We start from the raw sequence: 23,427 nt of genomic DNA on the forward strand, positions 1-23,427 counted from the left end.
GGGTGACCTCTTTTCTTGTCGGGTGATGTTGCCTGTTTTTTGTGTTATTGTTAATTAGTCAGTAGTTTTATTATTTAATTGAGTTTAATTGTAATGAGTCTTTAATTGCCTTCAGCACATTAATTGAGTTGAGTCACACTTTTACTTTTAATACTTTTGACATAAAGACAGGTACAGGCTGACTGTTCAGGTGCACTGCTGTATGTGCGGTTCTCTCTCCCACTCCCTCTCTGTGTTGCTTTTATTTAATAAATAATTATATTGTTATGTAAACCTGAAATAGTCTTCATTTAACTAGTTCAAGAAAGATTACTTTTGTGATGTTTATCTGGTCTGACTACTCTCAGCATGGGGTGCTGGTTAACAAGCATTCAACCATAGACCAGCATGTTGTGTTTTGACACCAGAATAGCTGGTGTATGCTGGTCACACCAGCACACCAGCATAGGTGTACTGGTGTATGCTTCCCATGCTGGTCACAAGACCAGCATATGTGACCAGCATCCCATGCTGGTCACACCACTAGCATACCAGCATCATCGCATGCTGGTCACACCACCAGCATCCCATGCTGGTGGTGTGACCAGCATGGGATGCTGGTCACACCACCAGCATACCAGCATCATTGCATGCTGGTCACACCACCAGCATCCCATGCTGGTCACACCACCAGCATCCCATGCTGGTCACACCACCAGCATCCCATGCTGGTCACACCACCAGCATCCCATGCTGGTCACACCACCAGCATCCCATGCTGGTCACACCACCAGCATCCCATGCTGGTCACATCACCAGCATCCCATGCTGGGATGCTGGTACACCAGCATAACTTGTTGTGTTTTCAAAACACAACAAATTTACCAGCATAAAAAGCTATGCTGGTGCATGCTGGTTTTTTCAGCAGGGCAGTAGGGTGCAGTAGGATGCAGTGGTCAGTAGGGTGCAGTAGGTTGCAGTGGTCAGTAGGGTGCAGTGGTCAGTAGGGTGCAGTGGTCAGGGTGGACGGGGAAACAAAATCCTCATCTTTCACACCGGGGTGTTTGATCCCAGCGTGTCCAATGGCTACATTTCAACCGCAAGTAATATTTAAGCTTTTAAGCCTAACCCAAACCATAACCATAACGTTAATCAAGTTAAACCACATGAAACGTAAGCCAGCTACGAGGAACTTTTAGCTGGTTATGAAACAGTCTAAATGTAATAGTGATGCCTCACATCTTATCTACATCAGCAAAGGAGATTCATTGTTCTTGATTTGTAGTATTGTCTACAGTTCCTTCCTAGAATATAGCCTCATCTCACTATTATGAGAAAGTACTTTCTTTTTATGAAATCACTGCTATGGAAATGTACTTCTTTCTATTAAGTGCTATATTTCTATGATTTGTTTTGTATTGATTTTAAGCAATACCTTCCTCTACACAGGTGGGGATGATTTTGAAACGTGTTAGCCTGAAATAAAATAAAAAATTAAATCTGAAATCTTGCATTTTAATTTTTGGAGTGCAGCTATTTCCACTCATGGAATGATTTTCTTCTACGAGATTTCTATATAGTTTTTCTAAATGCATGTGTGCTGACCGGGCGTACTGTAGCTTCTGTCACGTGTCACGTCCGTGTGAAACTGGTTGTCATTTTTGTTTCCGGCCGGAGAATGAAGCAGTGACATCAACCTTATGCAGTTAAAATAACAGCTGGGGAGGCTCGCTGAGTTGGAAAAGCCGTGCACGGCAGTTTTTGTTCTGGGCGAACCGTACCGCTTGTGTCCACAGGTGCCGCTACAATAAACACAAAATGAAAGTTCCTCGTAGCTGCTTTAACCAACGGTTGGTTTCAAATTTACGTTGACATTAAACGTTTGCAGAAATGTCAAAAGTTGCCATGTAACAACTTTACAGCTGTTATTGTGAAACTACAAAGAACGCTACCATCGAACCAGTTATTCTGAAAGTTATGTTTTTGCACTGTGTGGAGGACCGTTGCAAACACAATTTGCTGTGAGACTGTGTTGGTTGTGACCTGACGATGCTTGGTAAGTTGCCCTTTGTGGTCCAGAAGAACTTGTCATCCTTAGACATTTTGCTCATGGCTGCTGAGGTGGGCACCAGGAGGGTGATGTTCTGCTCCGACAGAAACTGAGACAGACCTGATTCCTGGGACAGGAGGACACACAGGAAATCATCTAAACAAAGGCAAGGACACCTTAAAGGGAAAATTCAAATTGAAATTGAAGTATGCATAGAAATACATCACTTACAGTTAACCATGTGATGAACTCTGTGACCTCTGGGAGAACTGTCAGCTCCTGTAATCACATAGACAGAGGAAACATGTTCAGGCAATAACAGTAATAATAATTGATTGCATTTATATAGCGTCTTTCTAGATACTCAAAGCGCTTCACGGGTGTGGGGGGGGACTCAACCCCCCACCACCCATGTGTGGCACCCACCTGGGTGATGCACGGCAGCCAGTTTTATAGGTTGAGTTTGGAACATGGCCATACAGTAACTATAGGTTGAGTTTGGAACATGGCCATACAGTAGCTATAGAGACAGTCGGCATGTCTGGGAACGCCCACAGAATGTTAAACGGCTGGTGCGCGAGTGGGGTAAAACCGCCGATATATCTCATGGGCTGACTCACCAAAAGACGGTGCTGCGGCTCTAAACTACATGTTTTGGGGTTCCAGAGCAGAACACAATACGTCTGCTCAGATGTGCGTTTACTGCGGTGGTTAAATCCCCGATCGTGTCTGCCTGGGCTGGGCTAATAGCTAAATTCTAACTTTGCTGAATGGATAGAACGGGGTTTTTTACCCCACCTTGACCACGCCCCCAGCCAGGCTGAGCCAGCTAACCCAGCGTCTATGACGAGACGTGGCCTCAACCTATAGGTAGAGTTTGGAACATGGCCATACAGTAGCTATAGGCTACTTTATAAGCAACTAACCTGTTCAATGGTGCCGTAGCATACTTTTCCATTCCCTGCGTATCCCTCCTCACACACACACTGCCACAGGCCAGACAACAAGCGACAGCTGGCCTAGAGAGAGAGGGAGAGAGAGAGAGAGAGAGGGAGGGAGAGAGGGGGAGGGAGGGAGAGAGAGGGAGGGAGGGAGAGAGAGGGGGAGGAAGGGAGAGAGGGGGAGGAAGGGAGAGAGAGGGAGGGAGAGAGGGGGAGGGAGGGAGAGAGAGGGAGGGAGGGAGAGAGAGGGGGAGGAAGGGAGAGAGGGGGAGGGAGAGAGGGGGAGGAAGGGAGAGGGGGAGGGAGGGAGAGAGGGGGAGGGAGAGAGGGGGAGGAAGGGAGAGAGGGGGAGGGAGGGAGAGAGAGAGAGAGGGAGGGAGAGAGGGGGAGGGAGGGAGAGAGAGAGAGAGAGAGAGAGGGAGGGAGAGAGGGGGAGGGAGGGAGAGAGGGAGGGAGGTAGAGAGAGGGAGGTGACTTGAGATCCAATTGTCTTACAGTCAAATCCTACATTTCAGTCTTACAGTCAATTCAAATCATCAGAATGAACTACTAGTGCTTGTGGAGTAAGTGTAGTCTTGCTCATTAAAATATACCTACTGTAGTTAGAAGTAAAACAAAATAGACCAGAGAGCCATTTTGGCCCATAGTCTAAAGACCATGGTAACCAAAATCCATAAAAACCTTCTAACTACTGTATGTAATTTACGGTAGAGTCTTATGTGCATAATTGTAAGCATATAGAAGTTCTAGACATAGTTTCAATCCAAATCCTAAATATTGACATTTTGCTGTTTTTGGTGTTTTCTGAGGTTGGTGTTGGAGTGGGTGGTGCTTATAGGGCTCATTATGTAAAAACCTTATGACACAAAAAAATACAAAAATCTTCTCGTGTTTTTGTATCTTTTGGTTGGCTATTTTCGACAATTTCTACGACATTTATGCGTCTCGGGAACACACAGACTAACGTGGAAATGTCTGTCTGAAACCCGCTGCCAACAGCCAGCCTGCCAGCAGCACTGTCCAGAGAAGCAGCGATGTCCATGCAATGTGTTTAACTGTTATTGGAACGTTGTTATTGTGTGTTATTGTGTGTTGTTATTGTTATTGAACACTGTTAGGGCTTTCACACTGGCAGGGCTCCGTTCCGGTTCCGGTTCCCGAACCCAAATTTGAACCGGCCGGCTCGTTGAGACCGAAAAAATAATTGGTTCGGAACCTGAAAAGTTGGTTCTCAGCGGAACCAAAAAAGAGTTGGTTTTGCCATTGGAACCGTGACATCATCAGTGGGCTTGTCTCATTCTAGGCTGTGAAAACGAGCAGGAAGGAGAAGAAGGCAGTGACAACATGGAGAAAAATAATTGGCAGTGGTCTCCTGAGGAAACCAAATGTTTAGTGGCAATTTGGGCATCTACCGAATCTCAAGAAAAGCTAGAAAGCAGTACAAGAAAGAGCAAGTCGTATGCCGAACTTGTGGCAGAGATGGCCAAGGCCGGGTTCACTCGAACGCCAGACCAAATAATTAATCAACTTAAAAAACTGAAGCAGGACTACCGAATAACGTCCTCCCACTTTGGTTCCGCTTAAACTGGTGTGAACGCGGGCTGGTTCGCCAGAAAGCACCAAGGTTCTGAGACTCCAGAACGGAGCCAGAGCCAGAACCAGAACCGTGTCTGTCTGAAAGCGGTAACAGTGTCAGAGCAAAGAATGCCGCTTATTTTCTCACGATTTTGAAACCTCATTTGACATACATGGCGACATTTTTAATTGTTCAAATTTGGCTGGGTGGTGAATAACACATTTTTCTGTGGTGTGACAAACTCAAAACACATATATATTCTTGGTTTCCAGGGACTTTAAGAAATCAGACTATACAGTATGTTGAATCATCATTCCATTTGCCAGTTTTAAGCTTGATGCTTGCCCATCCCAATAAGAAGTAGTGCTACAGTACCTACCAAGTAATGACAACCTCCGTTTTGGGTCATACACTGATTGGCCACTTCACAGTCTCTTCCATTGCCTCTGAGGCCTGCCAGACACACACATTGGCTCTGTTGGTTTACAAAAGAACAGAATCAAACATTACACCGTCTGGTTTGGCCCATTGATCACATTAACCAATATTTGACGACAGGAGTGGGACCAAAGTCATCTCTGTACCTCCAGTAGATAGGTCTGTCCGGTGCACATGCTAATTAGCATACAGTATGCTAATTGTAACTAGCATCCCAAGTATGAAGGTAAACCTTTGAATAATGATTAGTTGGTTTTGTTTTTTGTTTTCAGCAGTGACCAGTCATGTGACCAGTCATGGTCCAGCTCTGTAAGTCACTCTGTTGGTTGGTCGGTCCACCAAAAAATGTTGGTCCACAAAATCAATGTCAATGGAGGGGATGACATCACAATGGAGTGGATGACATCACAATGGAGTGGATGACATCACAATGGAGTGGACGACATGCATATCTTGTCGCAGCTATTGCGAATTTGCGGGCATTTTTATTCTATGGACTGTTGATTCACAACTTCGAAAAAACAAAATCTCTATCTTCATCGGTCAAGTTTGTTTTACGAATCAACGAATCAAAAACTTTGCTCACTCTCTGTGTAAACAATACAAGTTAGGCTTGAAGTCAAGTCTTGTCGGATGAGAGATCTTCCACCATTGAAAGCGTATTATTTGTGGCGGCATTGTGGCTCACCTGGTAGAACGCGTACCACAAAGGCTTTAGTCCTTTGCGCGGCCCACACGGGTTCCAATTCAACCTGTATTCCTTTGCCACATGCCATCCCCTCTCTCTCTCCCAACCCCTCCTTGTCTGCACACTGTCGTACCAGTAAAGGTAAAATGCCCAAAAAGATCATCTTAAAAAAGTGTATTATTTGTGTTGTATTTTTTGTGTATTCGACCAAACTCCTAAACAAGCCATTAAAATGAACTATCCAGCCAGAGCTGCTATGTGTTGCCATTTTCTCCATTTTAGGATAACGCTAGTCGCCTACAATTACTTAACATACTGTATGCTAAAGCGCTAGCATCTGAATCCAATCCTCTCATCAGACATGATAAGGTGACCAATGGGCAGGGAGGCTCCTGAAAGCTGGTGTAGTCCTTTTTATATTCATGCACTTTCTCCTTACCTCCCCAGGCCCTATATACACACAGGTGGCATTCGGGTGGCAGCCCCCCCTGTCACGATTGTCACATGTGTTGATGGGCTGGCACCCATCCCCATCCTCCCTCCACCCTGTTAGACACTGGCATGAGTGTGTATTTGGTCCTGTCGTTACACATTTGGCCTGCAGGGGGCAGAATACAGCACACATTTACAGAAGTAGAAACCTCTGTCTATGAAACATGACACTATAGACAGTTTCAATTCAACAACATAACCATTCTAAACTGCCCCCCAGCTTACTTCCTGTTGCAGTGTTTGCTAGTACAATAACCGACAGGAAATAAGCGAGGTTTCTTTCAAACGGTTCCCTAGCAACACAATTCCCGTGAAAACTGTCTATAAACCCAGGGCCAACCTCCGGTTCTGAAACAAAACACAGAGGCCAATAACTGTGTGGCTAGCTGGGCTATGAGCAAGGGTCGTTATAACCTCAGCAGGGAAGATATTATGACATCACAATTCTATACTAGAACAGGGTTGCCAACTTTAGGTACATTGCTGGAGTGAGATTTTGATAGCATGGGTCATGCATATGTGCGTGACTTAATTCACCATCAGACTTTAAAAAAGTAGGCTATATGCAGCTTCGTGCGCACACACACACACGCACGCACACACATCGCTCGAGTTGCCCAAGTGATGATGCTCAACTGAGCATGCTCAGGCCAAGTGATCATCAGTAAGTGATGTCATGACACAAATACACACACACACACACACACACAGACACACACACACACACCGCCCGATTTACTCGAGGATGTCATTTTAATTGGCAGCAGGAAATGAAACAACTTCTGACTTACATTGACACTGCAGCCACCTCGAAGTGGTGGGGCGCATGGATCTTGTTCCACACAGGTGATGCCATCGCCCTGGTAGCCAGGTTTACATACACACCTAAAACACACACACACACACACACACACGCACGCGCAGACCACACACACACACACACACACACACACACACACACACACACACACACACACACACACACACACACACGCGCACGCACACACAAAAGTAATTTTGTATGATGACACACTTTCTTTCATTGGCTGTGAAGTGAAATTGAGTGAGCCCGAAGCGATTTCACACACTTTGTGGCCCCTTGGTTGAAGTCACAGTCTGCATGGGCGTGGCAGAAGTGAACCTGGCTTCCACAGGCCTGTGTGTGGCGCTCGCAGTACACTCCTGTGTAGCCGGACAGGCAGGAGTCCAGCTTACAGCGCCCATCTGCCTCGGGCCGGTTATCACACTGACCGTGAATACAGGCGCACGCTGGGGACACAAGGAAACACAGGCATGGCCACTTTCAGCTGGAGACACCAGAGCAAACCACTGTCTTGGCATTGTCAGTAAAGCCATGCTGTGTTTGTTGTAGAAGGTGTAAGAATGTGTGTAGAGTTTTTGTACTGCCACAGGGTTGGGGGGGGGGGGGGGTGGTTATAAAATACGTATATGTTGTATGTATGAGGAGAATATATGTACAGTAATTACATGCAAAACCAATAAATATATAGTTATATAAAAAAAAAGAATGTGTGTAGAATGTGCCATGGGCTTAAGAAGGCTCAACGGACATACGTTTGTCACAGTTAGTTCCATATGTGTTGGGGCTGGCACAGTACTGGCATCGGGAGCCTCTGAAGTTTCGCTCACAGATACAGGTTCCATTTCCTTCAATTCCGTCCATACACTGTTTCACACAAGACACAAACACAAATGTTTTGATATGAAATGATTAACTCTTTGACTGATCCTAATCCAGTGGAAGGGGCTCCGACAATTTGAAGAGAAGATAATGTCGCAAACTTGTATTCAATGTGCTGTAGTGAAGAGACTGTGTCTAACCGGGCCATGGCCGGAGCAGGGCGTGGTGAATCCCCCGGGGCAGGGGCTGCATTCTGGACCATAGAAACCCTCACAACATGCTGGTGTCTGGGCAGAGAGAGGTACAGGTCACTTAAAGGGGCCTTATGGCAGGAATTCAGATCATACACATACTGTATGATGAAAGATTATTAATGAACATTGATTTGGAAGAAGTGGTAGAATTTTTAAATGACAGCATAAAAAAAAAAAACATCCTATTTCACATGGCACTTTCAAACTAACACATCACAAGTGGACTTGAATGGCTCCCATCAGCAAGCAATTGTTACAATCATTCTGATCAGGCAAGTATTTGATCTGACACACCCACTGGGAAACCTTCGCTCTGCAGGTTTGCCTCATTCTAATTAATGGTGGTACTGTTGTGGTGACCAATCAGGGTCCAGTATTGTGCCTGCTGACCACTTAAGTCTTCAAATTCATTCAATGAATACCCTTTGATCTAAAATACACGTATTTGCATAGAGACAGTCCGCATGTCTGGGAAAGCCCATAGAGGCTCTAGAATGCCCACAATAGACGCTGGGTTAGCCTGGGGGCCGGGTCAGGGTGGGGTAAATTCCCCCGTTCTATCCATTCAGCAAAGTTAGAATATAGCTGATAGCCCAGCCCAGGCAGACACGATCGGGGATTTAACCACCGCAGTAAACGCACATCTGAGCAGACGTCTTGTGTTCTGCTCTAGAACCCCCGCATGACCGTCTTTTGGTGAATCAGCCCATGAGATATATCGGAGGTTTTACCCCACTTGCGCGCTAGCCGTTTAACATTTTGTGGGCGTTCCCAGACTGTCTCTATTGTGAGTCTTTTAAAATGGAATTCGTACTTAAAAAAAAAGCGTAGGCATCTGGCCTACTAGTGTGCCAGATGCCTAGTATATATACTGTATATATATACTCATATGCAGCCACTTCCCTGTACCTTAGACAGGAATGTTTAAAGGCCCACTCCAGGGCTTTCTACCTGTGTAAAGCATTGGTGTTCTATGAAAACGTACATGCATGCGCTGTATGAACGCACGTCACCATTTGTGCCAAAGAACTCACATTTATAAGAACCAAAGGGTAGTAGAGAGATGCCTAGTATACATACATGTATATATATACTGTATATAACCATATGTGTGTCTACCGTGATGGTTGTGTTGCAGAGGGGTGAGCAGCCTGTGGTTGGGATAACTAAGGCTGGACGGCTGATGGTGAGAGGGTACACACAGCCATAAATGGCAGCAGCCTATCCAACACAGAAACACAAGTGGTGACATCATCGCAAACAAACGTGGCTCAGGGAAAATGCCCATTAAATCATGTTGTTGGTCACATCTTGAAAGGGATGTTAGTAGAAAAGAGAGAGTAAGAGCAATACTGTATGTAAAGGAACAGATAGGGAAAGACACAGAAACGTGTCTTACTGTTTCCCCCCCGCACATAAATGCAAACAAGAAAGTAAAGTGTAGAGAGAGACGAGACTTCAGAAAACCAAATAACAATAATTCGTACAAAGTAAAATGCGTGTAAAATACAACAGAAACAAGAAAGAAACAAGAAAAAGAAAATCAACAGTAAAAAATAATAATAAAAAAATTAAATAATGATAATAATAATAATAATAATAATAATAATAATAATAATAATAAAGAAACAAAAATCAATCAAGATGAGTAAGTAGACAGTTAAAATGGCAATATGAGGTGTAGTGTGAAATGTGTGGGGATCATGTGTGACTCAACAAAGAGGTTGGATTTATAGTCTTACTGTTAAAACTCCAGAGGGGCATTTGGTCAATTTCACTTTTGAACAGCTGACACAATTGCCCTGGAAAGAGAGAGCGTGAACTTTGACATTTTGATCACAAGGCGACAGAGCAACACCAAGAGAAAGCAAGCTGATGGTGACATGTCTGGGAGCCCACCTTAACGATCTTGGTGGCCGTGGTGTCACACCTATGGGGGAGCACTGGCTCGATGGTGGCCGGGGTCAAAACTCCATCCAGCGAATAGAGACGTCCGTTCTTCGCCTCTACGTCGGCCTCCAAGACCGCCATTCCATTGACTAGAATCTGACCCTGTGGGTTTGAGCGTTACATGTGTATTGTACATGCATATTGAAAGACAGAGAGTATGAATTAAAATGTACATAGGTTTTCTGTCGCATTAAATACCGTACTTACGTTTTCTGTCACGTTGAATGATAGAACGTTATTGGACATGGTCACAAGTCTGAGGCTTGAGCCTGCACTGTAGACTTCCAGCTTCACATTTAGGAGAAGAAATTGTCATCAGAAGATATCACCAATCAAAGAAAGTATTCATCGGCATGAAATATAGTATAGTATAGTATAGTATAGTATAGTATAGTACTCACTGCGGTAGAAGCCACTATATGGTTTCTTAGAAACGGCCACAGTTTGTGACTGCCCTGAGGTACCAGACAACAAGTGTCACATAGATGGATATGTGGATCAGTGGATGTGTACAGTATGACTTTATGCAAATATGTGTGGTGGCCTGGGAGAACCCTTCACATGTCGATGAGTTTTGCAGGTATTTTGAGATTTTGATTGATTTGGTTACTTTCATGTGCGTAGTACATCATCATGGTGAATATTATTTTCAGAAAACAAAAGAGAAAGTATTTATTTGTATGGTTTTGGTGGAATGCCACTGTAGAAACTATTAGGTTGTGGATTGTGTAGAAACCCATTTTTGTCACATTTTACTTTTAGACACATAACATAACATTAAAATACTCATAACTGTTGATCTAAGAGAGCGATCTCAGTCATTCAAAAAAGTATATACTGTATAGGGGAGAGTGTCTAATTTATGGAAATATCAAAAGATTTAAATGTCAAATTTTAACCATGTGGAGGGTTTTTGCAAGCCACTACACATATATTGTATGTCAGTGTTTTTGCCCCTTACTTCAGGAGAGCTAAGGTACTGGAGGTGTCCTTCCTTCATGGCATCAAAGGCTGTGGTGGTGGGGGCAAATACGGTGTATGGACCGGGCAGATCCATGATAAACGCAATGTTGGCTTTCTGCAAAGATAGGACATGGCCTCACCTCTGAAACACTTTATAGACAGGACATGGTCTCACCTCTAAAACACTTTAAAGAAAGAGAGGACATGGTCTCACATCTAAAACACTTTAAAGACAGGACATGGTATCACCTCTAAAACACTTTAAAGACAGGACATGGTCTCACCTCTAAAACACTTTAAAGAGAGGACATGGTCTCACCTCTAAAACACTTTAAAGACAGGACATGGTCTCACCTCTAAAACACTTTAAAGACAGGACATGGTCTCACCTCTAAAACACTTTAAAGAGAGGACATGGTCTCACCTCTAAAACGCTTTAAAGACAGGACATGGTCTCACCTCTAAAACACTTTAAAGACAGGACATGGTCTCACCTCTAAAACACTTTAAAGAGAGGACATGGTCTCAAAACACTTTAAAGACAGGACATGGTCTCACCTCTAAAACACTTTAAAGAGAGGACATGGTCTCACCTCTAAAACACTTTATAGAGAGGACATGGTCTCACCTCTAAAACACTTTAAAGAGAGGACATGGTCTCACCTCTAAAACGCTTTAAAGACAGGACATGGTCTCACCTCTAAAACACTTTAAAGACAGCACATGGTCTCACCTCTAAAACACTTTAAAGAGAGGACATGGTCTCACCTCTAAAACACTTTAAAGAGAGGACATGGTCTCACCTCTAAAACACTTTAAAGAGAGGACATGGTCTCACCTCTAAAACACTTTATAGACAGGACATGGTCTCACCTCTAAAACACTTTATAGACAGGACATGGTCTCACCTCTAAAACACTTTAAAGAGAGGACATGGTCTCACCTCTAAAACACTTTAAAGAGAGGACATGGTCTCACCTCTAAAACACTTTAAAGAGACGACATGGTCTCACCTCTAAAACACTTTATAGAGAGGACATGGTCTCACCTCTAAAACACTTTAAAGAGAGGACATGGTCTCACATCTAAAACACTTTAAAGACAGGACATGGCCTCACATCTAAAACACTTTAAAGAGAGGACATGGTCTCACCTCTAAAACACTTTATAGACGGGACATGGTCTCACCTCTAAAACACTTTAAAGAGAGGACATGGCCTCACATCTAAAACACTTTAAAGAGAGGACATGGTCTCACCTCTAAAACACTTTAAAGAGAGGACATGGTCTCACATCTAAAACACTTTAAAGAGAGGACATGGTCTCACATCTAAAACACTTTAAAGAGAGGACATGGTCTCACATCTAAAACACTTTAAAGAGAGGACATGGTCTCACCTCTAAAACACTTAAGACAGAACTGGGTGCCCTATCTTCGCAAATGCACTAATTACCGCAATGATGTGCAAGCACATAAACATATTATTATGACCATACAATGACGCACATCAACTGTCACCAAAAATAAACATACGGTACTTCAATATGCATACCTCTAATAAAGACTTGAACTTGTCAAATTTGCCATAATCTGAAACAATCTTCATCAGGTTTTCCTGTAAAAAATACAAATACAAATAAAAATAAAATAATAACAATAATATAACAACAACAATAATAATAATAAACTAGAATGACCGCAACGCGGACTTATGCCTCCGCCATTAGTTCATTCTTGAGTCCAAATCGCCATTTGAGGCAAATTGGAAGAAATTCCGTCAAGGCGCTCCTGAGATGTTGCGTTACAGAGCTTGGAAATTGGGTGTGTGAGGTCACAGTGACCTTGAACTTTGACGACCAAAATGTAATCAGTTCATCCTTGAGTCCAAGTGGACGTTTGAGGCAAATTAGAAGAAATTCCATCAAGACATTCCTGAGATATCGCATTAATAAGCTTGAAAATGGCATTCGAGAGGTCACAGTGACCTTGACCTTTGACCTTTGATCACCAAAATGGAATCAGTTCATCCTTGCGTCCAAGTCGATGTTTGAGCCAAATCAGAAGAAATTCTACCAAGCTGTTCTTGAGATATTGCGTTAACGAACTTGGGAATGGCGTTCCTGAGGTCACAGTGACATTGAAGTTTGACCACCAAAATGTAATCAGTTCATCCTTGAGGCCAAGTTAATGTTTGAGGCAAATTTGATTAAATTTCGTCAAGGCATTCCTGAGATATGGCGTTAAAGCCCCAATCAGTAACTTTTTCACCTTAATATAACAGCTTTTTAATCATTGAAGATGGTACAGTGACTTGTAACAGGGAGAATGTTGCCTCTACACACCGCCCTCCAAAGGCCTCTCCTGGGACTAAACATTTTTGTGCCGGCGTCCCGGAGGCAGCATGCACGCATGCGCTGTACAGCGGAAGCGCTGTCTTCAGGAAAACAAGGAAGTAACTCGGTGCGGACTTGCTACGAAAATGACGTTTCACTTAACTATGGATTATTATTTCATCACGTGGTGAGTACCCGATGTCACAACATGTACATAGAGCTTTCTGGCGCTGTGTTTTTTTTACTTTGAACGGTGATATCGAGAGGGCGCAGTTTCTCCAATAGCAAAACTTGGAAAAGCTGCTGAATGGGGCTTAAACAAGCTTGAAAATGGCGTTGGAGAGGTCACAGTGACCTTGACCTTTGATCACAAAAATGTAATCTGTTCATCCTTGCGCCCATGTCGACGTTTGAGCCAAATTGGCAGAAATTCCATCAAGCCGTTCTTGAGATATCGCTTTAACGAACTTGGGAATGGCATTCGTGAGGTCACATTGACCTTGACCTTTGACCACGAAAATCTAATCAGTTCATCCTTGAGTCCAAGTCGATGTTTGAGGCAAATTTGATGAAACTCCGTCGAGGCATTCCTGAGATATTGCGTTAACAAGCTTGAAAATGGCGTTCGAGTGGTCCCAGTGACCTTGACCTTTGACCACCAAAATCTAATCAGTTCATGCTTGAGTGCAAGTCGATGTTTGAGGCAAATTTGATGAAATTCCGTCAAGGCATTCCTGAGATATTGCGTTAACAAGCTTGAAAACGGCGTTCGAGAGGTCACAGTGACCTTGGCCTTTGACCTTTGACCACCAAAATCTAATCAATTCATCCTTGAGTCCAAGTGGATGTTTAAGGCAAATATGATGAAATTCCGTCAAGGCATTCCTGAGATATTGCGTTAACAAGCTTGAAAATGGCGTTCGAGAGGTCACAGTGACCTTGACCTTTGACCTTTGACGACCAACATCTAATCAGATCATCCTTGAGCCTAAGTGGATGTTTAAGGCAAATTTGATGAAATTCCGTCAAGGCGTTCCTCAGATATCGTGTTAACAAGCTTGAAAATGGCGTTCGAGAGGTCACAGTGACCTTGACCTTTGACCACCAAAATCGAATCAGTTCATCCTTGAGTCCAAGTGGATGTTTAAGGCAAATTTGATGAAATTCCGTCAAGGCGTTCCTCAGATATCGCGTTAACGAACATCGTACGGACGTATGGACATACAACCCGGATCCATAATGCCTCCGGCCTGGCTATCGCCGGTGGCGGAGGCATAAAAATGGTATGTTGGTTGTGTGTGTAGTGTTGGGGCACCTCTTTGTCACTTTCCACAGTGGGCGCCACACTGTCCATCAGCTTACTGATGATGTGGATCATCCCATTGGATGCAATGACATCAGACTGGAGGATCAGGCCCTTCTTCCTGCTGCCATGGATACGGATTCTTGTATCCTGCAAATAAAGTCAAGGTTGCTATTTTCAGAAGTTATATGAGACAGCCCGTCACTCACACACACACACACACACACACACACACACACACACACACACACACACACACACACACACACACACACACACACACACACACACACAGACACACACATACACACACACACACACACACACACAGACACACACATACACACACACACACACACACACACACACACACACACATACACACAATGCAGAGGATGAATTTCCCCATGGGGATAAATAAAGGATAACTTAACTTAACTACCACACACACACACACACACACACACACACACACACACACAGGTGATGCCATCACCCATCACTGTGATGGGGTCAGCTAAAGTTACATAAGAGTTACATCAAGTTTCTCTCACCCCATCTGTGGTGTCGGTCTCGCCAGCTTTGCCAGTTAGGGTGTAGTAGACGTCGCTTTTCTTCAGATTCTCCAGGGGCATCTCCCCAGCAACCATGTGCAGCTTACACAAGTATTTATTTTTGGAGGAGTCCGCTGTGAGAACCTTCAGCTAAGGCATCAGGGAGAGGGGAAAAACAGAACTCTCAAAAACACACACAGAACTTACAGCAGAGCAGATTATATATACCGTAAATTCCGGACTATAAGCCGCGGCTTTTCCCCCGTTTTTTGGCTTTTTTTGGCCCCTGCGGCTTATATAACGGTGCGGCTTATCTATGGATTTTTTCAAAAAAAAAAAAAAAAAAAAAAACGGAATTCTCTCTTCTTTAGCACTCTTTCTAACTATAAATCCACTTCTGTTTTAATTTCCTCTCTTGCCCTCTTTTCACCACACCGTGGACACTGTGTGCACTGTAAAAAAAAACACAGGTGGTGTTGTGTTATGTTGTTTTGTTGAAATGTTAATAAATGGGAGCTTCCTCAAACAGCCATCTCTTTCCCGACAATCCCCTCTGTGCACGAACCCTTACATATGGTAATTAAACATTAAAACACAATAAAAAATAAAATAAAAAAACATTAAAACACCCGCGGCTTATAGTCCGGTGCGGCTTATATATGTAACAAACAGTCAATTTTGCTGCTGCGGCTTATAGTCCGGTGCGGCTTATAGTGCGGAATTTACGGTATATATATATACCGTATATATATATACCGTATATATATATATATATATATATATAGCAGTGTTTCCCCTACGATTCTACAGGCCTGGCGGGCCCACCAGGCCAACGACGCCCCCACCAGCCCAGAAAAAAAAGGCAAAATAAATAAATAAATAATTTCGATTTTTTTTTTCCTGCTCTCCCCAAAATTTCAATAAACCTTTATGGCATATTATTACAATACAACAATACTGGTGTTGACAATGTTGACAGTAATAGAAGATGCCAAATCATTCAAAAACAATAAGCATTTTGCTTTTAGGAGCATTGTGCCGGTGTGCGGCGCTATTCCAAAACGTGTCAACGTGTGTCGTTGCCTGGGAAACGCACATCCCATAATACAACTGTTCGCATCACATCCCATAATAGTATGATGATACTTGGGATGCCATTGTGAACCTAGATGCGAACAGGTTAGCTAAAAGTTTAGCGTCGCCAGCGAGGGCCCCCACCGTTGCGGTTGGGGTACGCTTCGAAATCCCTCCAGGCCTGACATTTTTTCTAGGGGAAACACTGTATATGACTCAACAAACATGTTGGGTGCAGGCCCGGTTTTACAGGGGTGCAAAAGCACGCATTGCACCCTTATTTTAATTGTCTGCATGCTCAGTTGAAAAGAGTGGTTAAATTTTTTTTTTTTTTTTCTTTTTTAATAAATGCTGCAGCTGCACACTTACTGTTTAAACTTGAACTATAATTGTTGTTTTTCTTTGTTCTTTGATGTGAATGTATGGCTTTTTGTCACCTATATGTAACCTTTTAAGGTTGAGATAATTGTATTATCATTATATGGTCCAAATATTTCAGTAAAGCACTTGAAACACTTGAAATATTCTTGCTTGGCTGGTGTCATTCTACTTGAAATTATGGTAAAATGCATTATTTTTAGTCAAATAACATGTCAAATTTTTCGGGCTGCCGGCCTTTGGCCGGCTACCCGGGTCGGCCCGTGCATGTGCACCCCTTCCTATCTAGGATGCATCCCTAGTCATCTTGTTCTGGAACTGGCCCTGGTTGGGTGTATATGTGATTCTCTAGGTAACATCTGACTGCTGACTCAACAAACATGTTGGTCTGTGATTCTCTAGGTAACGTCTGAGCTGACTCAACAAACATGTTGGTACAGTATGTGATTCTCTAGGTAACATATGACTGCTGACTCAACAAACATGTTGGTATGTGATTCTCTAGGTAACATCTGACTGCTGACTCAACAAACATGTTGGTATGTGATTCTCTAGGTAACGTCTGAGCTGACTCAACAAACATGTTGGTATGTGATTCTCTAGGTAACATTTGAGCTGACTCAACAAACATGTTGGTATGTGATTCTCTAGGTAACATCTGAGCTGACTCAACAAACATGTTGGTATGTGATTCTCTAGGTAACATCTGACTGCTGACTCAACAAACATGTTGGTATGTGATTCTCTAGGTAACATCTGACTGCTGACTCAACAAACATGTTGGTATGTGATTCTCTAGGTAACGTCTGAGCTGACTCAACAAACATGTTGGTATGTGATTCTCTAGGTAACATCTGACTGCTGACTCAACAAACATGTTGGTATGTGATTCTCTAGGTAACGTCTAGCTGACTCAACAAACATGTTGGTATGTGATTCTCTAGGTAACATCTGACTGCTGACTCAACAAACATGTTGGTATGTGATTCTCTAGGTAACGTCTGAGCTGACTCAACAAACATGTTGGTATGTGATTCTCTAGGTAACATCTGAGCTGACTCAACAAACATGTTGGTATGTGATTCTCTAGGTAACATCTGACTGCTGACTCAACAAACATGTTGGTATGTGATTCTCTAGGTAACATCTGAGCTGACTCAACAAACATGTTGGTATGTGATTCTCTAGGTAACGTCTGAGCTGACTCAACAAACATGTTGGTATGTGATTCTCTACAGTAGGTAACAGCTCACCGATGTTCCCCGGAAGCCTTTGTTGATTGGGACAAAAACAGTGAATGGGCCTAAGTCGGCCAAGGCCCAGGATAGGGAGCCTGAGATAGAGAGACAGAGGTATGGACATGCAGAGATGAGACAGAGGTATGGACATCCAGAGATGAGACAGAGGTATGGACATCCAGAGATGAGACAGAGGTATGGACATCCAGAGATGAGACAGAGGTATGGACATCCAGAGATGAGAAGAGAGAACAAGCGTCACATATATTAAAACATCTTTAAAGCATTATCTGCATTTCATATTGCGAGTGCTGAATGATGGATTTCAACTAGGGATGCACCGATATGAAAATGTTGGAAGATATTGATAACCGATATTAACATTGCTGTTATGGCCAAACTTTACCTATGTCGATATGGCCTGTATAAAAACAAGTTTCTATGATAATCACATTTTGTACATACTGAAAAACTGTAAACAGTAATGTCTTTCTTTATTTCCAAAACATTTGGAAAAGCCCATAAATCACAGATTTAAAGCATTGTTTCCTCTCAATATGAACATTTTGGCCGATATGATAACGATAACCATATGATTGCCGATATAGTGCATCCCTAATTCCAACCAAAAACGTGTGGTGCTGGAGAACCAATGAGGTGTACCAAAGAGTGTGATGGCGCTGCTGAGCTGACCGCTCCATTGGCCACCGGGCTCCGTATTCAGATCATTGAGACGCTGCATGATGTTGCCATAGCAAACTTTCCCGTTACCAAGGTAACCCTGCTGACAGGTGCACCTAAAGGAGAGCGACACTCATGCATGACCACCTTCAATCTATTGAATATGACACATCGACACAATCACCAGAATAAAATGTCTGCATTTCACCTTTCTGCAAACCCACAATCTCAATGGAAATTTGAGACGAAACTGAGGTTAATTTGAAAAGCTTGCAGCCTTTCCAACACAAATAACAGCTTTGGTTATGTTTAGGCAAGCAAAACAACATGGTGAAAGTTTAGGCTGGCTTTGCACGGTGAAACTTTCAGGCAACTAGTTGCAGGTTGAAAATTGCATGAAATATAATTTTGGTGCAACTTGACAGTTACACAAAGCAAATAATCAAGTCTCATGCAACACGGTAGTTTGTTTCACTAAAACAAGCTAGCTAGATTGGTAATGTTTCATCTGTCATTATTGTTTTTCCTTTTCTCTCTCTTGCTACAGTAGGTTACTGTATCAAGTGGAGTATCATTCATTCATTGTAAGTTGCATCATTGTATCTTATTTTGTATCATTTTCTAGCTGGACATAATATCAATTCGGACGTATCAGGTTTTCTTCTGCCACTGGCAACTTTCTTTCATTATGGCTGTCCCGGAGAATAGGAAGAGAGCCAGCAGTGCATTAATAGCCTACTTATCAGCATTTTTGATTGGCTGCTGCATGAAATTAGTTTCACAAAGTTGAGAGTTTTGCAACTGTTGCAGCTGAGTTTCAGACAAGTTTCAAGTGCGTTGCAGAGGGCTTTAGACACATCATTTGCAACTTAGTTTCACTTCAGTTTCAACCAACTAAAGTTGCGTGAAAGTTTCACCATGTAAAGCCAGCCTTTAACGTTATGCTTGTCGAGTTGAAGAGCGGCACCTGCTAATCCAGAAATTGCATTTTATGGTCTATGTACCTTTGTAGATCATCAATACACTTTTAATTATTAATGTTAGATGTGTTTAAGCTTGGTCGCTGCCTGCCTGCAAGACTGTCTAGATCAGCAGATCAGCAGAGGCAGACAGCCTCAGACACGAGGTGACTGACAGCTCTATATTCACATAATAGCAGTGGATGGAAATGTGCATTATTTCGCATTTTCTTTTGCCAATTTTCTGAAAATTCTGTTAAAATGTCCGATACATTTGGATGGAAGCCCAACTACTTCTAATAGAAAGCCACTGACTGCACTTGTCCTGGGCCCATGGTGGAGCAGTTGGCATGTCTGTGGCAGGAGTCGGGTGTACAGGCGTCCCTCAGGCTGCAGCTCACCCCTCTCTCCAGATGGTCAAACCCAGGAAGACACTCGCAATGAGACTACAGAACAAAAAAACACACCACAGACATGGCGGTCAGACCTTTGCCCACACCTTTCCCAAACAAAACGTTAACAAAGAAAGACGCCAATCTTACAAAAACTTAAAACTGCAATAAATTTAACAAATTAAAATAAAATAAAAACAAATGTTATAGCTGCATTAGTCAGTATACAAAAATGTATATGTATAGCATGTAACTGCTCACAACAAAGTCTGTGATCTTGAGTAACCGGGTCATGATTTCTGGAAAGAGACATTGCTGTTGAGTTTTATTTATTTATTTATTTTTTTCCTTTCTCACAAGCCAAGTGTCATCCACTTCCACTGTATGTATTTGTGAGAAGACAGACATCTCTACGGCCGATATCTCCAAAACACGGCAACTCACACCAAAACTAACTAGATGAGTACTAGCCTACAGGTAAGGAAAAATATGTATTTTTGATGACTTGATTAACACATTCACTGCCAGCCGTTTTTTTTTTTACTGTAGGTAGCTTCTGCCAGAGGGTTTTTTTGAGGATTCTGGCTCATCTTTCAAGACCCGAGGATTCTTTTCTGCTAAGATTTTGTGAACACAAAATATCTCAAAAGAACTAATAGAATGTGTGCTTTCTCTGTCTAAAAGAGTTAGTTTGTAGAGTTAGTAGTTATGTAGGCATTAGCACTTGAATACAGCATGGTTTCAGCGTCTGAAAATTTAAGCTGAGATAAATAGCTTTTTGTGAAATTCGATAGAACAGTCACTTTAACCATTCATTTTTGGCATCAGTAAGACGTCAGACATCTAAACAATAGTTTTGAACAGTAATTTCCTCCATAACAGCAGGAAACACCCCTCTCCTTCAAACTCCTCCCTCCGTGTGTGTTCTTCTTGGCTGCAGCGGGCGTGTCACAAGCTCGTTTCTGCTGCTGCTGTAACCTCGCGTCACCAGGCTCACTGCTTTGCTGCTGCTCCTGTCTGCTGGCGGCCGCTGGGCAAGTCTGGATGGGCTCGCTCGTTTCTTGGAGTTTCGGTTGAGAGCTTTGATGAAGCTTTTGCGATTCTGGTCTTATTTATGCTGCGTGTTTCAAAGTGTGTTCCACCCGTAATCTATTATGCAAATTTGCAATCCCTCACCGCCAGCAATCAGCGCGAAAGCGAAAGCGTTTTCGCCAATCCATTCTACAGTATGAGAATGGTTTCATCGCGCGTTCCCCTGCAGTTTTGGCTCTGCTTTTTCTAGTCTGGGAGAGCACTGTCGCCACTTAGTGGGTCGGTGGAATGGGTTGTACACGTTCGGTGGCTCCAATATTTATATAAGAGATGTAAAAGGGTTAGATGCACATCCCACGGTCAAAAAAAAAAAATTCTTTTTTTTGACGTATTAACACGTCATTGGCAGTCAACCGTTGGATTTTTTTTGACGTATTAACACGTCATTGGCAGTGAACGTGTTAACTGTATAACCATATGCACATATCAGACATGCACACTCACCTTCCCAGGTCCGTCAAACACACAGCGGGCGGTGAGGACAGAGCAGCCGCCTTGACTGGTCTGGCATGGGTCGATGGCCATACAGACATGGCCGTCCCCGCTGTAGCCGTCACCACAGGCACACAGGTATGTGTTGGGACCAGTGTGGTTACAGGTAGCGTGGGTATGGCACACCGACTGTAGACACGGGTCTATGGCTGAGGAACGGGAAGATAAAAGAAAATACCACACATTGCAACTCCTTTTAACATCCATTGGTTAAAGCTGGAGTGCGCAACTTTTGTAGTACAGAGCCTTTGTCGCCCCCTTCTGGCGCTTCTAGCAGTGAGATTATGTGCACTGCATTGACGTGGTGTTGAGAACATTTATTTATTTATTGATTTTAACCAGATATGTCAATTTCTCTATTCTCATTTACGACAACCTGGCCAAGAGGCAGAAACCGGAGACAAGACAGCACAAGATGTTCAAAAAGTTGCCACCTTGGTATATTCTTTCGAGGCAAAAGAGATGGTAAATAAGCCTATGTGAGTGGAGAAGGAAAATATGAAACTCACACTCGCACTGTGCTCCTGAGCTCTGGTAACCAGGCATGCAGCTACAGACTAGCTTCCCTGTGAGGGCTTCCTCCATACAGCGAGAGTTCGGCTGGCAGCTAAGAGAAGCGCACTGTGGCAGTTCTGGGAAAGAGAGAACAAGTGAATTGAGAAAGGTAACATGTGGTTGTATAGCCTGTATGGATGCCTGTGTGTGGCATCATGCACATCCATTCTCACAGCAACGTAAGCTGGGTTTCCATCCAAAGGTATCACAACTTTTAATCAAATTTTCAGAAAGTCGGCGAAATAAAATGCAAAATAATGCGCGTTTCCATCCACTGCTATTTTGCAAATTATAGAGCTGTCAATCACCTCATGTCTGAGGCTGTCTGAGCTGCTGATCAGCTGCTAGACCTGATATACAGCTCTGTTAAACACACCTAACGTTATTCATTTAAAGTTTTTTGATGATCTACAAGTAGACAAAGGTACCATAACGCCATTTCTGGATTACCAGGTACGACTCGGCAAGCATAACGTTATAATCCCCGGAGCAGATAGTAAGTGAATACAATTTCATTCAATTCTAGAAGTGAGTCGCCTTAAAGTTAATATCCCAGTCTTCTTCTGTTTACCACGGCGGGTATGTGCTGTGTAACCATGATTTACCGTGTGTAGCCCTATTGTGTGTAGGCTACACGGCATGTCATGTTTTGCAGTGATCAAGGCAAACTGTGTTTTTTGAATGGAGAGACAACGAAATATCGCTTAATCTGTTTCCACTCCATGTATCGCATTTTCCTTTTATCGATACACCCCCGACTGTTCCACCTCCCTCAAGCGTGAAAACTTTTTTGCGAAATTTGGAGGCTTTTGCGAATTGGGCAGCGTTTCCACTCTGTTTTTTTATGCGCAAATTGAAATTTGCGCATAAAAACAGGTGGATGGAAACCCAACTAGAGACACTCTTGAATGTGACATGAAAATGAGTCAGTGTTGATTCAGCTCTTACCTTGGTCACAGTTGACGCCTGTGTACGCAGAGAAGCAGGTGCACCTCCCATCGCCTTGTAAACCCGTGTTACACAAGCCATGTACACATGTGCAGACTGGTAACAGTATAATATTATGGGATGGAGAAACAGAAAGAAATAAAACAATTACGCGCATTAGAAAACCAAACAATAAAACTTAAAGGGACAGTACACCCCAAAATCAAATTAGGCTAGGCCTACATATTTTCTTCTCAAAACGCCAAATACATCAAAACTCACAGCTAAGTCTCTTTACAGATATCATGACCCAGTTACTCACGATAATCCACAGACCTTGTTTGTGAGCAGTTTCATGTAAGAACTATTTTATTTCGACTGAACTACACGCGCTAGTAGCAGCTAGCTTTTGATTGACTGAACTACACCCGGGCCGTGCTAGCAGCCAGCTAGCGGGTGTAGTTCGGTCGAAAGA

At 43.1% G+C, this 23,427-nt stretch overlaps 1 protein-coding gene across 1 annotated transcript in view; it reads right to left on the reverse strand.

Moving 5' to 3' along the window:
* The window catches only part of stab2 (stabilin 2), a gene marked incomplete at its 5' end in the record, with an annotated part of 81,032 nt that overhangs the window by 49,484 nt on the left and 8,121 nt on the right, over positions 1-23,427 (reverse strand). The window contains 24 exons of the mRNA XM_083661376.1: positions 2,023-2,156; positions 2,261-2,308; positions 2,956-3,048; positions 4,926-5,021; positions 6,112-6,270; positions 6,956-7,049; positions 7,253-7,433; positions 7,740-7,851; positions 8,007-8,093; positions 9,180-9,281; positions 9,803-9,862; positions 9,960-10,112; positions 10,218-10,298; positions 10,412-10,465; positions 10,972-11,088; positions 12,527-12,589; positions 14,623-14,760; positions 15,165-15,314; positions 17,870-17,949; positions 18,518-18,651; positions 19,810-19,940; positions 21,423-21,619; positions 21,980-22,102; positions 22,974-23,069. Of these exons, the coding sequence (XP_083517502.1) occupies positions 2,023-2,156; positions 2,261-2,308; positions 2,956-3,048; positions 4,926-5,021; positions 6,112-6,270; positions 6,956-7,049; positions 7,253-7,433; positions 7,740-7,851; positions 8,007-8,093; positions 9,180-9,281; positions 9,803-9,862; positions 9,960-10,112; positions 10,218-10,298; positions 10,412-10,465; positions 10,972-11,088; positions 12,527-12,589; positions 14,623-14,760; positions 15,165-15,314; positions 17,870-17,949; positions 18,518-18,651; positions 19,810-19,940; positions 21,423-21,619; positions 21,980-22,102; positions 22,974-23,069 (2,683 nt within the window). The remainder of the gene's footprint in view (positions 1-2,022; positions 2,157-2,260; positions 2,309-2,955; positions 3,049-4,925; positions 5,022-6,111; positions 6,271-6,955; positions 7,050-7,252; positions 7,434-7,739; positions 7,852-8,006; positions 8,094-9,179; positions 9,282-9,802; positions 9,863-9,959; positions 10,113-10,217; positions 10,299-10,411; positions 10,466-10,971; positions 11,089-12,526; positions 12,590-14,622; positions 14,761-15,164; positions 15,315-17,869; positions 17,950-18,517; positions 18,652-19,809; positions 19,941-21,422; positions 21,620-21,979; positions 22,103-22,973; positions 23,070-23,427) is intronic.

This window comes from Poromitra crassiceps, assembly GCF_964638095.1.
Source record: "Poromitra crassiceps genome assembly, chromosome: 2".
Lineage (NCBI taxonomy): Eukaryota > Metazoa > Chordata > Actinopteri > Beryciformes > Melamphaidae > Poromitra > Poromitra crassiceps.